Here is a 14,776-nt window from a genome sequence, read left to right as displayed (position 1 = left end):
TAATATAAATTGTAAAATAATACTTGTTTTTCAAATATTGATATCACATACTTTTTTAATATATGAAGTCTATAATTTATACTGAAGTTACAATGTATATTAATATTTATTTGACCTAGAGATGTTTTTTTTTAATAATTATTATTTAATTTTAAAGTAAAAAAATGTGAGAATCATATATTAGTGTTCAGCTTTTAAGAAAGATCTTTTAACTATATAGATTGATAAGTAATTAATCACCTTGTTAAACAAAATTAGAAAAAAGTGTCACTGTGAAAAATCTGTCTTAGTTCAGTCAGAATTTAAAATCACTTCACACAATCATTTTGTCAAATTAGTATACATAAAAGGATTATAGAAATAAAAATTAACAGCTGTTAAAACAAACAGCAATTATTCAGATTAAAATGTCCAGGGGCGATGCCACTGTTACATGTATTTTTATCTAATTAGCAAACTATTGCTAATATGGGCGATATCTTTTTGTGCCAAAAAGTAACTTATTTGCGCCACAACTTAATTGCGCCAATAATTCTTTTGCGCCATCTTATTTTCAAAACTATAGGTATCATCTGCGCCAATAAAATAATCCTCTAATTGCGCCAATTTAATTTATTTTTATATAACAACTAAAAGATTGACTAGATACCATCAGCAAAAAATTCCTCTGACATTGTACACAGAAAATAGCCTTGCATCCTTATAAAATTATTCCGCTTTGTGGATCGTTACATAATACAAAGTCATCATTTTAATTTGTAACAACACCAATATCATCCAATATTCTGAAATTCTGCTTGATTTTTTTAGGTTAAGCCGGACGCAGTTTTCTTCTCTCTTTATACATAGACTGACGCACATAATTATTTTAAATCTTTCTTTTCTAAATTTTCTTCTTCAATTTTGAAGATCTCTGAATTTATTATTTTTGAAGGTCGCTTTGAAAACATATTGGTTGCTTTTCTTATTCTCGCAGATCAAAATTTGACGTTCTTATTTCTGGAGACTGATAATGAAATAATTATATTTCTTTTTACAAATGAAAATGTGGTATTGTATACTTCCAAAATCTGCTGTAAAAATGTTCATATAAAAGCGAAAATGTATTTTATACTCGTGATAGTTGACTTGTATTTGTATTATAATTTTTAGACATTATACATACAATAATTTGTACTAAAAATTATTTTCAATATTGTGACAAGCACACTTTTTGACATTTTTAATGTAAAAAAAACATTTATGATTTATGTATATCTTTATTTATATACTAGTCAACAAAAGAAACGATACACGACTTTGAAATAAAATTTATCAAAAAGTATTAAATATAAAACCATATGAGATGAACTAAATTAAAAAGCTTTCATTTGCAATGTATGCACACATGATAATGAAAATCAAAACTTGTCGGAAAGTATCTAAATTCCATGTAAACGATCATAGGTTGCAAATTAGTTTTGCGGAAAGTTGAATAAAAAATCGACACATAATTTTCTAAGTACTAAATAATTGTTCTAATTTGTTTAAAAATATTCAATATGCTAATCAAGTTATGTTCATGTTGTAACTAATGGGTTGAAATATTGTTTTTCGGAAAAAAAGTGTTTTTTGAAATCTCAAAAAATAAAAAAAATAAAAATGTTTTCGTCTCAAATCAATGCTTTAGATATGAAAACAACACACAGTAAATTTGGAACCTTTTGAATTAGTTCTAAGATCGCTACCGCTTTTTGAATATCACTGTACACATAATGTCTATGGTAACTCAGTTGATAATGTATACATTTTAACAATTTCTCGTGGGGCCGAACTTTGCTTAACAAATAAACGAAGACACTGCATGATTTTTAAAAACAAATTGATGGCAAACATTGTCTTTAACTTTAAATGAGAGGTTGGCATCATTAGTTGGAAATTCTGTTTTTAAAATTGTCGTTTTATGTAAATTTTGTAAAAAAAAAAAATCGCAAAAAAACGTCACGAAAGCAAAAAAACATTTTTTTAAACGGATTTATATTTCCATAACGATTAAGTATTACTACCTTCAATATTGGTCTAATGAACGGAAAACTTTATCTTTAATTTGAAAAAAAGTCTTGTATCGTTTCTTTTGTTGACTAGTATATTAATATGTTTAACTTAAATGACTTCATTTCTGAGATGTCAAAATACCCCTTGATGTATTGGCAAGTTAATAGGAACCAATTCCCCCCCTCCTTTCAATATGATGATCTTCTGATTATAGAACTTCCATGTTCTAATCAAACAATATCTGCCGCATTAGCTCCTGTCGAAAAGCTATTTAGAATTGATGTCAAAGTGTTCAGACCAGAGAGATTCAGACTTAATGACAAAAAATTAAAATAGCTAATGATTATCAAATGCAACGCTTAAACTATGCTTACATGAATATTTTACACATGCATTATTTATACATGTATAATATTGTTAAAAAATACCACGACGAAATGTAATGTTTAATTTACTTAATTACTTTAGTAAAGTAATTGTAATTTAATTAATTACATTTCAAAAACAGTGTAGTGTGTAATTGATGTAATTGATCATTTTTGCAATGTAATGTGTAATTTAATTAATTACATTCCAATGTAATTGACCCCAAGTCTGGTTACTGCCCCTGAATTGGTAATTTTAAGGAAACTTTGCTGTTTTTTGTTATTATCTTGAATATTACTATAGATAGAGATAAACTGTGAACAGCAATAATGTACAGCAAAGTAAGACCTTAAATAAGTAAAATGGTAAATTGAACTAACATTTTCCTCTGAATCTATTGGGCCAAGTTCATTATAGATAGAGATAATTGTAAGCAGCAAGAATGTTTAGAAAAGTAAAATCTACAAACACATCCCCATTACCAAAACACAATTTTGTCATAAATCCATCTGGGTCCTTTGTTTAATATTCACATAGACCAAGGTGAGCGACACAGGCTCTTTGGAGCCTCTAGTTTGTAAATTCCCCAGTCAGGACTCGACTTCGTCAACATTATCTCCCCATTTCGCAAGTTCATTTTCACAATCGTAGAAATGGAAGCCATTGTAGGGATGACGCGCTACCAATTTTGCTCTTGAAAAACGATAAATGTGCAACATTGCACCATTACGATTCTTATATGTCAGTTGTATTTTAAAATTCAAATGTATCAACTAGCTACTGAGCATCAGTTAATGATCTTGTCTGCATTGATTCAACTTAAAACTATTGTCTGATCGTTTGTCAGGTGGAATTTTCGAAAATTCATAAACTATAAACCCTAGTTATCACACACAACAAAATATAATTTTTCAAAGATATGCATTTTCATCATCCAACTTGAAAGACTGTCGTCAAGTACTTTTAGTAAAAAAATAGCTATTTCACTTGACCCATATGTTTCATCTTTTAGTACTGTGATCTTTTAGTGTTATAAAGTCAACCTGTAGCTTTGATATATAAAAATGATAGAATCTGAAGCGAAACGATGTATGAAATATTCTTACTTTGTACGATATCAAGACAAAATATTCAACTCAAACACACCCTACCATAAAACGGTGCACCCAATTTCATCTTTTTCGATACAATTGTTACCCATTTTCTGGAATTTTTTCTTGAGTAACATAATGGAAAGGGCAGACACGAAAATTACTGAACTATTAGATTGATATGTTTTCCGTTCGTGGTAATTTTTTCAAAAAAATCGAGGGTTATGCATTTTCTTCATCCAACTTGAAAGATACCCATGTCGTCGACTTGATATCTAATTGTTCTGCTTAACTAGATAAAATGAAAACTTATGCAAATGGTGATTTTAAAATAAAACCACTCGTAATTGAGAAGAAAGTTGTAAGTTTGTTTGCTTCTATCAACTTTTAAATTTTTTGTCACTATAGTAAACAAAACAGTAAACATTTATTGCCTTCTCTAACAAAGAGCTTCGATTTTTTTGTTCTATTTCAATCGGGTTTCCGACTGTCCCGTGTCCCGCTAGACTTTCCCGTTTTCACGGCACAATAATTTGACTTTCATGTTTCACGCTTACTTAAAATCGGCAATCCCGCGTCACGCTTAGACCCCAATGAGACCCACTTTTGAATGGAATTAGCACGGAATTTTTCTGATGTGTTCCAATGCGGTTTAAAATTAGTATTTTCGAAAAACAAGAATAAAAAGCACCTCAAAAGTTATTAAACCTTAGCATCTGTACTTCACGGGGGGGTCTCTTCCTATATAAAGGTATATACATATGTGCCGCTGGAATGGGTCCCTTTTTGATCCGTCAAATATATCAATGGGGTGCAATTTTACCGAGGAAATATATCAATAGGTAGTAATTGACCGATTGTGATATATCAATGGGTCATAAATTTCAGTTTGTTGTGCAACGATCTTCACTGAATTTCCCAAACTCTTTGTCATTAAAATTTCCACATCTGCTGAAACTTATTTACACAAGTTTTGATATTGATTAAATTTAATTACACTGTCACAATTAATAATCTTCAGTAAATTACCCAGTAGATATCGAACCTTTTGCACTAGTTGCGTAACACATCGATTTATTTGCACTTAATTTGTTGCGTCTATTCTCATTGACATTGTGTGTCTTGCTTAATCACTTTTAATTTGTTGAAAGAATTTGTCATTATTTGATTGCCAAAATGAAAGACATACGAAGCATTGACAGAGGGAAATGTTTAAATTGTCATGAATGTGAGGAATTTACTGGAACTTTAAGATGTGATTATTGTGACTGTGTAGCTGCAAAACACATTCGAAAACAAGAGGAGGAAGCTATAACGGGAGATGAATCAAACAAACATTTCAAATTGGACACTTTGGAACATAGTGGTCATAGTGATGTAGGATTAACATCACTGACGAGTGGGTTCGAGAATTTAACGTTAGAAGAAAACTGCGTAGAAGAAGTTTCAAATGGTATGTGCAAACTTAATTTCAACCAAGTGTTGTATTTTTATTTGTTCGTCCATAATAAACAACGTTTCACGTTTAGGGGACGACCTTTTGATATTCTGGAGGGGGTGGGGGGGAGGCACGGGGGGGGGGGGGGGGGGGCAGGAGTTTTTGTTTCGGATGAGTTATTTGTTTTCACTTTATGCCAATCCATGTTATTATTTTTCGCCGCGTAACTGTTTATTTTCAGCTTTTGCCAGGACAAGTTATTTATTTTCAAAACCTGTTATTAATTTTCAAAATCCTGCCTGATGAGTTATTTATTTTCACTTTATGCTTAACCAGTTTATTTATTTTTCACGGCTTCGCTGCTCAACTATTTATTTTCAAAATCCTCCTCCTCCACCCCCCCCCCACCCCCCCCCCCCCAGAATATCAAATGGTCGTCCCCTAACTTAATAACTTAACGAAAATACATGGCCATTGTCTGTATGTCAGACTGTTTTACACCAAGGGTGTATACTCTCAGTGAATTCTCACAGAAAAATTATTCATTTTGTCCAATATCTGTATAAAACATGTGGCTAAATAAACAATAAATTAACCATTTCTTCATCTTATTGTATTTATTTTTATTAAAATCAGTCATGTAGTAACTTGATAAAAAAAATATCGAATTTAGTAAAAATGATAGACACAAAGTGGATAGCCAATATCTGTAATATACATGATTACTTCCCTTTGCGTTGATTATTTGTTTCAGATTGTTTATTTATTCCTTGGCAATATATCAATTACAATTTAAATATTTCCATTAAATATGATGTTTTGTAAAGAAAAGACTTTTGAACTAATTTATTTATGTGATATTTGGTTAAATTTTGCAAGATTGATGAAATGTGAAACCATTTTTAAAAAAACTATGTTTACATAATATAAACATTAACTGACCATTTGAAATTCTGACAACATAATCTGATGAAGACTGTCAAAAGACTGTCAATACAAAGATTAAAATAAGACTGTACATGTCTGGTGTTCAGAAGTCAGTTTCACAATAAAACTTAAGACTAAGATTGATCATAAGTATACTGACTTGTTCATGACTTACGATCAACTGTAGTCGTAAGATTTTTTGTGAAAATGACTGCAGAATCTTATTATATATCAAAAATATACAATTCCTTGATTTCATTTTAATAAAAAGAATGAAGTCATTTAAAATGATATAACCAATTGTTTTCAACCAATTGTTCAGAGAACAATTGATGGTGGTGGTCTTTCCCCATTGGTTAGTTGGTTGGTTATTTTGCAAAAATCATTATTTTTATTGATTGATCGGCAATCTGTCACACAGATAAATGGGGGCCAGTATTACACATTGTACTTGGTAAATTGATTGATAGGCAATCTGTAACACAGATAAATGGAGCCCGTATAACAGTGTACTTGATAAATAAATTTCTAATCATGATTAAATGATTACTCTGAATCATGATTTGATTGATTAGATCTTCATGAAGATCGATTGAATGGTAATTAATAGTAAACTCGATTGATTGATCGGCAATCTGTAAAACGTCAATGGGGCCCGTATTTCACAGTGTACTTGATTGATTGATTACATGGTCATTAATCAAGATTTGACTGATTAGATCTTTATGAAGATCGATTGATTGGTAATACATGGTAAAACTCGATCGATTGACTGGCAATCTGTAAAACGGCAATGTGGCCCGTATTACACAATGTACTCGGTTGATTGATGCCTGATCATGCATGGTTGATTACATTGTTATTTTGAATCATGATTTGATTGATTAGATCTTCGTGAAGATCGATTGATTGGTAATATATGGTAAAACTCGAGCGAGCGACTCCGTCCGTCAGTCCGTCCCATGAACTTTGTATATATGAAGTGTGATTATAATAAAGACACCGACCTACTGTCTGCCGATACTTCCATTTAAATCAAGAGAGGAAGTATTCTTAGCACGACACAGCGTGCATTATTGTTACTATTTAAGTGTTTATAAATAATGCATTTTATTTCTTTTGCAGTTAATGATAGCATTTTCCATGATGGGATTTCAAGATTGGAGAGTCTTATTAGTGAACTAGAGAAAGAAGAAAATGAAAAATTCAATGTAAGCTGTAAATTTAAAGTTGTTGAGGAAGATGGAAAATCTATGTTTTCTTGCTCTCTTTGCAACAAAAATTACAAGTTGGGAGATTTTGGAAAGAAAATCCAAAATGTTAAATTTCATGCCAGTTCAAGGGGACATTTGGCAAATGTTTATGCAGTTGGGATGAACGAGGAAATTGATTCAACCATCAAAACTATGTTTGATGCCATTGAAATGGAACTTGGCAAAGGAATTTTTCTGCTTAATCGAAAGAATGCACATTGTCGCTACTGCAAAATTGACATAAACTTGGGATGCAGAGGAAATCCTGTCCAGAGAGCCAGGGAACATGCAAACAGCAGAGACCATAAGGAACGACAGGCTTAGTTTCAGACTAACAAAACTAGAGACATTGCAAGCTTTTTCATTAAAGGTAACTTGAATGAAGAGAAAACCAGTTGACTAGATGTGACAAAGTGTCAAGGATATTATTTAAATAATACAACATATCTCATGGCATCAGGAGAGGAACAGTCTTTCAATGTTAAATTATTAATCAATGACGTTAAAGTAGGAGAAGACGACAGCAAAACAAGCTGGTATCCTTTGCCGTTTGTAACTGTTAATTTAAAGAAACATACAACAGAATTTAAAGGAACATTTAAGCATGTTAAATGTACTGGTTATGTGATGAAAGAAGGAAACATATGTGAGCTGTGCAAAGGTATACCTACTTTGCCATCCTTCAAAAAGAGGTTACTCTTACGTACTCTCAACGTAAATGATCATATGGGAACAGGGACTTAACAAAGGTTCGTTTTGATTACATGACTAAAACAGAACAACTTAATTTACTTCAAAAGAAATCTGAAGAACTTAAAAAGTGTCGTTCAGATGCATTTTTTCTTAAAAGCAAACACATTCGATTAACATTACGTACAAGAACACTTAGAGAGAAATTGACAGAATTTAGTTCAAGAGGTGACATTAAGGCAATTTGCCATAAGCTAGTAAAAGCTGAGGAAAAGGGAATTTTAGACAACAAAAATGTTTTCCTTGAAACAATTGAATCGATTGCCAACAATTTCCATGTGCAAGGACCGCACGGGAAACGATATAAGTCTAGTACACGAAAATTTTTCGAAGCACTGTTAATCATGGGAGGTCCGAAACTGGCAAACTTTGTTGCAATTAACTTGGAAGGGCCAAATCTGAATACCATGTATCGATGGCGGAAATTGCACACTTTCGAAATGGCTCCTGGAATACAAGAAAAAAACTTTGTTCACTATTCAAAACTAGTAAAGGGTATTATGGAAATTTACAAAATACCACGAACTCCTGTTTTAGCGGCAGAAGATGAGACAGCTATTGTTGGTACTGTTATGTATCACCAAGATAGAGATGAACTTTTGGGGTTTTGTGGACCTAAAGACAACCACAAATGCATGGAGAATAATCACATAAAAGTTGGCAACGACCGTGATGCTTATGACCGTCTGGTAAATGCATTTGACAAGAACATTATTGGTAAATATGCAAGAGTTATATTACTTAATCCTTTGCATGAAAAGATTCCACATTTAGTAGCATTACTTATGCCAACATGCAACCGATTCACTCATCATACTGTATACCATCAGTGGCAAAAGGTACAAAATTTGTATGAGCTACATCTGGAACATGAATTAGGACCGCTTATAGGTAATAGTTCAAATGGTGAGAGCAGGCGAAGAAAACTGCATTTACAACTCATGACATGTACCAAGGAGACAGATTCAGACCTATTGGAAGACATCTTGGTTTCATATTTTCAGCTAGGAAAGAAGTGGTTGAAAATGGTTATGTAATAAGAGAAATTGGAGATCAAGACGTAATACATAACCATAAGAAAATCATAAATCACCTTGATCATACATCAAGAATGCTACATATTGGACCAGATTTGCTTGTACATATGAACCAAATTGAGCTGGTTATGAGATCATTCCCTGTTTTAGTGCAAGGGTTGACACGAGATCATGTACGGAGAGATCGTGATCGTCAAAACTGGAAAGTAGCACAGGAGTTATCATTTCAGAGGGTGCAAGATTGTCTCAATGATCTAATTAATGGAAGTGACGACCGTGCTCCTATTCCTTCAGTCAAAGGAACTAAGGCCTTTCTTTATGTGGTACATCAGTATGTTGACATTTTCTTCAGTCCGAAAGCTTCGCTTGCTGAACGTATCTCTCTCGCAGGATTTGTCACACATTTTCTAGGAATTTGGCGGAATTATGTTTACCTTAATCAAGCACTTACTCTGACCTCCAATTTTTTGTCCCAAAAAACATATTGCGACATATTAATTTCAGTTCACTTTGCAGTAATGCTTATTTGCTTCTACAGAGATAATTTTCCAAACAGCCAATGCTTACTCCATCTAACAGGGTCAGATTGTTTCGAAGACTTCTTTTCAAAGAATGGCCAGTTTGTAGGCAACCATCATGTGTATCCATATGGTCAAATGTATCGCAATGTAAGCCATATGATCCGACTAAGTCAGATTGAAGCTGATGATAATGCCCCAAAGTTTGCCAAAGCCCACATTAAGCAGGAGAATGTATGGAAAAGTCAGTATCCTGGAGGAGTAACATGTTCCTTGAGAGACTACCCTGCTTTAGGCGAAGAAATTTCTGCATGGAAAATTGGAATACGTCGTGCCCGAGATCTTGCAAAGGAACTTGGAATAATTCCACGTGACCTCAACATAGATTTAGGGTTTGATGATGACGACGGGGATGATGATGATGGGGAAGATGACGACGATACTGATGACAATTATGGATGGTTTTATAAACCCTTTGATAATTGTAACCATGATAAACTGTTTAAAAATCTATCAGGGGATACATGTAACAACAACAATCACGATTCTGATGAATATTGCGATGACGACGATTTGGATCCATGTATTGCTACGGATGAAACTCAGGAAATACATGATAGTAGTGATGATAGTCAAGATGAGAACTCTACATATACGCCAATGGGTAAGTACATTATGTTCAAAACAGTCTATTGACTTAAGGCACCTGAAAACACGTGTGCCTGAAAGTATATATGACAGACTATGGTCATAATTCTTTTAAAAGTATTCTTCAGGTTCTAAATTGTAAGATCGAACTATTTTTAGACAAATTTTGCGATCAATATGTCATCATACATGAAACAATTTTTAGTCACTTGTTTCCAATAACAATAATTTATAGTTCTACATGTTCTTTAAAAAATAGTTTGTTCTGTGGAATTAATCATGCATAGGTGTTAAAATGATTTCTTGCCTTTTGACAAAAAGAACAAATACAAGTTAATAAACATATAAAAATATATTATTAATATAAAACATTTTTTGAAATCCCTAGTCAAGAGATTTGTCAACACGACCTCAGTTCCATTGAATGTTTTAAAAAAAACAGACTATTATAGCATAGGTTTAAATTGCACAAGTTTATTCATTACATAATGTGAATACAAAATGTAGATGTCTTAGAAATTCACGAAAATGGAAATGTCTAAGAAGTTTATCTAAGAAGAAAAAATCGTGACATGGAACAACACCTTAATATCATTGTTGATTGTCATTTTTTTAATATTATTCGATATTCTATTTTTTTGATTGGATACTTGTTAAAACAATAAAAGCAAACACAACTACAAATGTATTGTTTTATCCAAAAATCAAAGCTTCTTAATATAAAACAGAGATGATTTTTTTTACTTGTATCTAATGTAACCTTTATCAATATATTTCAGACATTTTTGAACCAACAAGTTCAGAATTCATGGAAATGCATGAACGTATAGATGTAGCAATCGACAATTTTGAATAACACTCTGACCAGAATAGCGTTAATATTGATGACAGTATACCGAGCTCTTTACAGAAACGGTAATTTAATATATTTAATATATATATATTCAGGAATTCTAAGGCGATAGTGATTTACCGTGTCATGGGACATGCATTTTCTCTCTCTCATAAAAGCTGTACACATGTAATGTACGCATTATTTATCTATGTCACAGTTGTTCTTTGTGGTGAATGTTACTGATATGTCTGTTTTTTAGTCTACAGTGGTGTGATGTATGTGTTATTTTTTACACTTGCCATACATGCGGGAGGTTTGACTGGCCATAAAACCAGGTTAAATCGACCATTATTTTCCGGAATAATGTCCTGTGTCAAGTCATGAATTGGCAACTGTAAATCAGACAGTCCGTTTCTGTGTTTTGGTGTTTGGCTTTGTGTAATTATGTGTTTGCTGTTTTCTTGTGGTTGGTTGTTTCCCTCGGTTTTGGTGTGTTTCACGGATTGTTCACTTTTTATCGTATTATGACTTTGTGAACAGCGGTATACTACTGTTGCTTATATTTATTTATGTTTGAGTACGCTGAATTAATTAAGAAGAAAGATAACCATTACTGTAACAAACACTGAGGAAATAAGACATTAAAAGAAGTTACATGAGGCTCGCACAACGTTATCAAAGGACTCAGAATCAACCAATCAAATTATTGCCAGGTGTGATTCTGTCACCAGCTATGCTTGAATCACCCCCATCAGTACCCGAAAATGTGTATTGCTAGCCAGTGCTATATGCACAAAAACAAACCCAATAAGTAAAAACATCTTTATATTATATAAATGTTATAGTTAAGCATGGGAATTATGATAAGATTCTTCACATACTTTTACTGAATACAACCATGACAACTATTAATGAAAGATGTACAAAAGATCGCTTAATTCAATGGAATTTCAGAGACAATTAATATTTTTTAGACAAAGAATAGACGCAACACTTCTGGTTCCAGAACATGGCATCCAACATAAGTCAACTCTTGTAAAACTTCTAAATGAAGACCCAAATTTATCAAAAGACAGGTATGCAGTTAATTCTTACAGATACATTAATTTTTGTCAGATATCTTTCATGCCCTTAAATATAAGCCATACAAAAAGGCAGTGGCTATTTATCAAAATATCTAATTATAGCAGGCAAAATAGCATATTTCTAAAGCAATCTTCCTTTTAAGAAAAATCAAAACAAAACCAATGCAGATTGTCTTAGAATTTAAAAAATAATTTTACAAATTCACTCATATACAATGTATAAGTCGTTATACAAAGAACTGACAAAGTGGAAAAATAAGAAATTTTAATCATAGCCGGCAAAATAGCACGATGCCGGCAAAAATGTCAGCTGCCTACAAAAAGATTGATGAGGGGTCCTTGCAGTGGGTCATTGATGCATACACCTTTTAAAAAAAACCAATGGAATAATCGATTTGTTTTTAAAATACATACGGAAATGACTTACAAATTTATAATATTCTGTGGTCGCAATGCAAAACATATGAATAAAGGCGGGTAGAGAGCAAGGAGGTGAACTGTGGTTTATTTTAATCAATAGTACAGAGTAAAGCGATGCTTGGGGCTGTCTTGATTTGATTTGTGAGAATCATGACAACCGAAACATTGAAGGTCATGCTCTGACCTATAATTGCATACATTAAATAACTTGGGTCTTGGACGGAGAGGTGTCTCATTTGGTCATTGGCAACATAGCATATCTAATGTTTTGGCCTTCTTTTACTTTAAGGGTCCCTATACTTTAGAGTTAAGGAGCATTCGTGGTTATGGTTAGGTTAGGGGATGTTTTAGGTTAGGGTTAGGGCTAGTGTTAGGTTTAAGTATGGGTTAGGGCAAGGTTTGAGGTTTGAGGTTAAGAATAGTTTTGTAGAGTTCTTTATGGGTTGGGATCCCTAAAGTAAAAGAAGGCCAATGTTTTTTATGTATAAACCCAGAGTATTTTTTATGTATAAACCCTCTTTCATGGCATCATGCGTATGAATTCCTACATGCATAGGAAAACTAGTTTTTTAAATATTTATGAAACATTTAATTTAGGCAAATTTGAAGTGCATTTGAAACTTAAAAAAAGCCTCCAAAAATGGATTTAATTTCGAAAATTGACGATTTATATTTGTTACAGGTTAGTGCGTGTACGACAGGCTGCCTTACCAAATATGGCCAAATCGGCACAATTAGGAACAGACAACGGCATTAATCTTTTTGAGGACTTCGCCTATGTTGATAGGACAGCAAAGACTTTTCAAATTGGACGCATCCAAAGGATGCAAAGAACAATTGTAGCTAAAAACAAAAGGCAGTTGGACTATAAAGATACGGTTTCTTTTTCGGCAGACTTTTTAAACGACTTACAAATTACATTTTCAAAGTACGAGAGGATAAATGAAGACACGTACAAGATTAACATATTTGAAATAGTCTCAATAACAGCCTCTGATATCAAATTCCATGTCAATTTAACATTTCAATCTGGTGTATTAATTCTTTCTGCAGAAGAATTATCTGTTATTGAGCAATCAGTCGAAAAGTTAATGAACACAAACCATGGTAAAACAAAAGAAGGTAGAGCTACAGGACAGAAGAGATCAGTTTCACATCAACATGCATTTCAGGACTTTGACGGGAGATTTGCTGAAGTTGTTATCCCGTCACATTCTGAATCGGACAATCGCCGAAGTTCAAGGATACGGAAGCAAATCCACTACATTACATAGGTGCAAAACCACCAAAGAGTTTTCTATTACTTATAAATAAGAAGATGTGGTATGAGTGTCAATGAGACAACTCTCCATGCAAGTCACAATGTATAAAAAGTTAACAGTTATAGGTCAAAGTACGGCCTTCAACACGGAACTTCTATTACTGTTTGTTAAATTAAATTTTTCAAAAAATTGTGCAGAATTTGCTTAACTTTTCAACTGATTGCTCAATAACAGATAATTCTTCTGCAGAAAGAATTAATACACCAGATTGAAATCTGCATTGGATTTGCAGTTGTTTTTAGATAAATAAATAAATGTTTTTCCTTAATAAAATAAGTACTGTGCAGCCTTAATAAAATAAGTACTGTGCAGCAAAAATTTCTTACTAGATTTTATTCCATGAAACAAATGTATATGAAAATAAGCTTTGCCAGATATCATGATGCAATTTTTCTGTTTGTTTATGGCATCTGTTGTTGCATTAATATATTTACAGCAAAATCTAAATAAAAAATGCTGCTATTAGAAATTTCAATTATAAATACTTGCCTCACCATAGAGCAAAAAAAATGCATTAAATACAGGTTTATTTCCTCAAAACTGCGTGTTTTTGGCTCATAATTATAACCAGCTGTGAAGTCATATTGTTTGTGCTATTGCACCTTCAAAACAGTGTTTTTACTTGTTATTGTTTGAAAAGTTCAATGTTTCATATAAATTAAAGTGTATTGTATAATTGAAAAGTGTTTTTGATGTAAAATAAGATTGTATATGCATATAGGTACTATTTGAGCTGATAAATATATGAATGGGTTATGATTTCGCTGTGAAATATATGTATAGGTAGGGATTTCACAATTATTCAATATATGAATGGGGGGTGTTTTTAAAATCCCAGCTGCACACCTGTACCCAAAATCCCGTGTTGAGACCCCCCCGTGCTGTACTTATTCAAGCACATCGACACAACTATTGATACAAATATACATTCCTTATTATAAATTTTAAGAAAATGCATATTATTGCATTTCATATGATAGGGGTAAATAGGAAAGGGGAACGTTACATGAATCATTGAGGTGAAAATTGAGTAGTAATACTGCTATGTGATG

At 32.5% G+C, this 14,776-nt stretch overlaps 1 protein-coding gene across 1 annotated transcript; it reads left to right on the top strand.

Annotated features, from left to right (window-relative positions):
- The first annotated feature begins 4,238 nt into the window (after nucleotides 1-4,238).
- LOC143069217 (uncharacterized) lies at nucleotides 4,239-14,407 on the top strand. Its single transcript, XM_076243747.1, has 5 exons — nucleotides 4,239-4,944; nucleotides 6,982-10,078; nucleotides 10,842-10,977; nucleotides 11,872-11,973; nucleotides 13,085-14,407. The coding sequence occupies exons 2-3, from the start codon at nucleotides 8,806-8,808 to the stop codon at nucleotides 10,916-10,918; spliced, it is 1,350 nt and encodes a 449-aa protein (XP_076099862.1). The 5' UTR covers nucleotides 4,239-4,944; nucleotides 6,982-8,805; the 3' UTR covers nucleotides 10,919-10,977; nucleotides 11,872-11,973; nucleotides 13,085-14,407.
- The last annotated feature ends 369 nt before the right edge of the window (nucleotides 14,408-14,776 follow it).

The sequence above is a fragment of the Mytilus galloprovincialis genome, chromosome 3, assembly GCF_965363235.1.
Source record: "Mytilus galloprovincialis chromosome 3, xbMytGall1.hap1.1, whole genome shotgun sequence".
Taxonomy (NCBI): domain Eukaryota; kingdom Metazoa; phylum Mollusca; class Bivalvia; order Mytilida; family Mytilidae; genus Mytilus; species Mytilus galloprovincialis.
This window is presented reverse-complemented; position numbering and strand designations above follow the sequence as displayed.

Excerpts from the sequence above, each read along its gene's own strand:
- LOC143069217 (XM_076243747.1), top strand. The coding sequence starts at position 8,806 with ATGTACCAAGGAGACAGATTCAGACCTATTGGAAGACATCTTGGTTTC. Across the intron at positions 10,079-10,841 it reads CTCTACATATACGCCAATGG|ACATTTTTGAACCAACAAGT; the intron begins GTAAGTACATTA and ends AATATATTTCAG.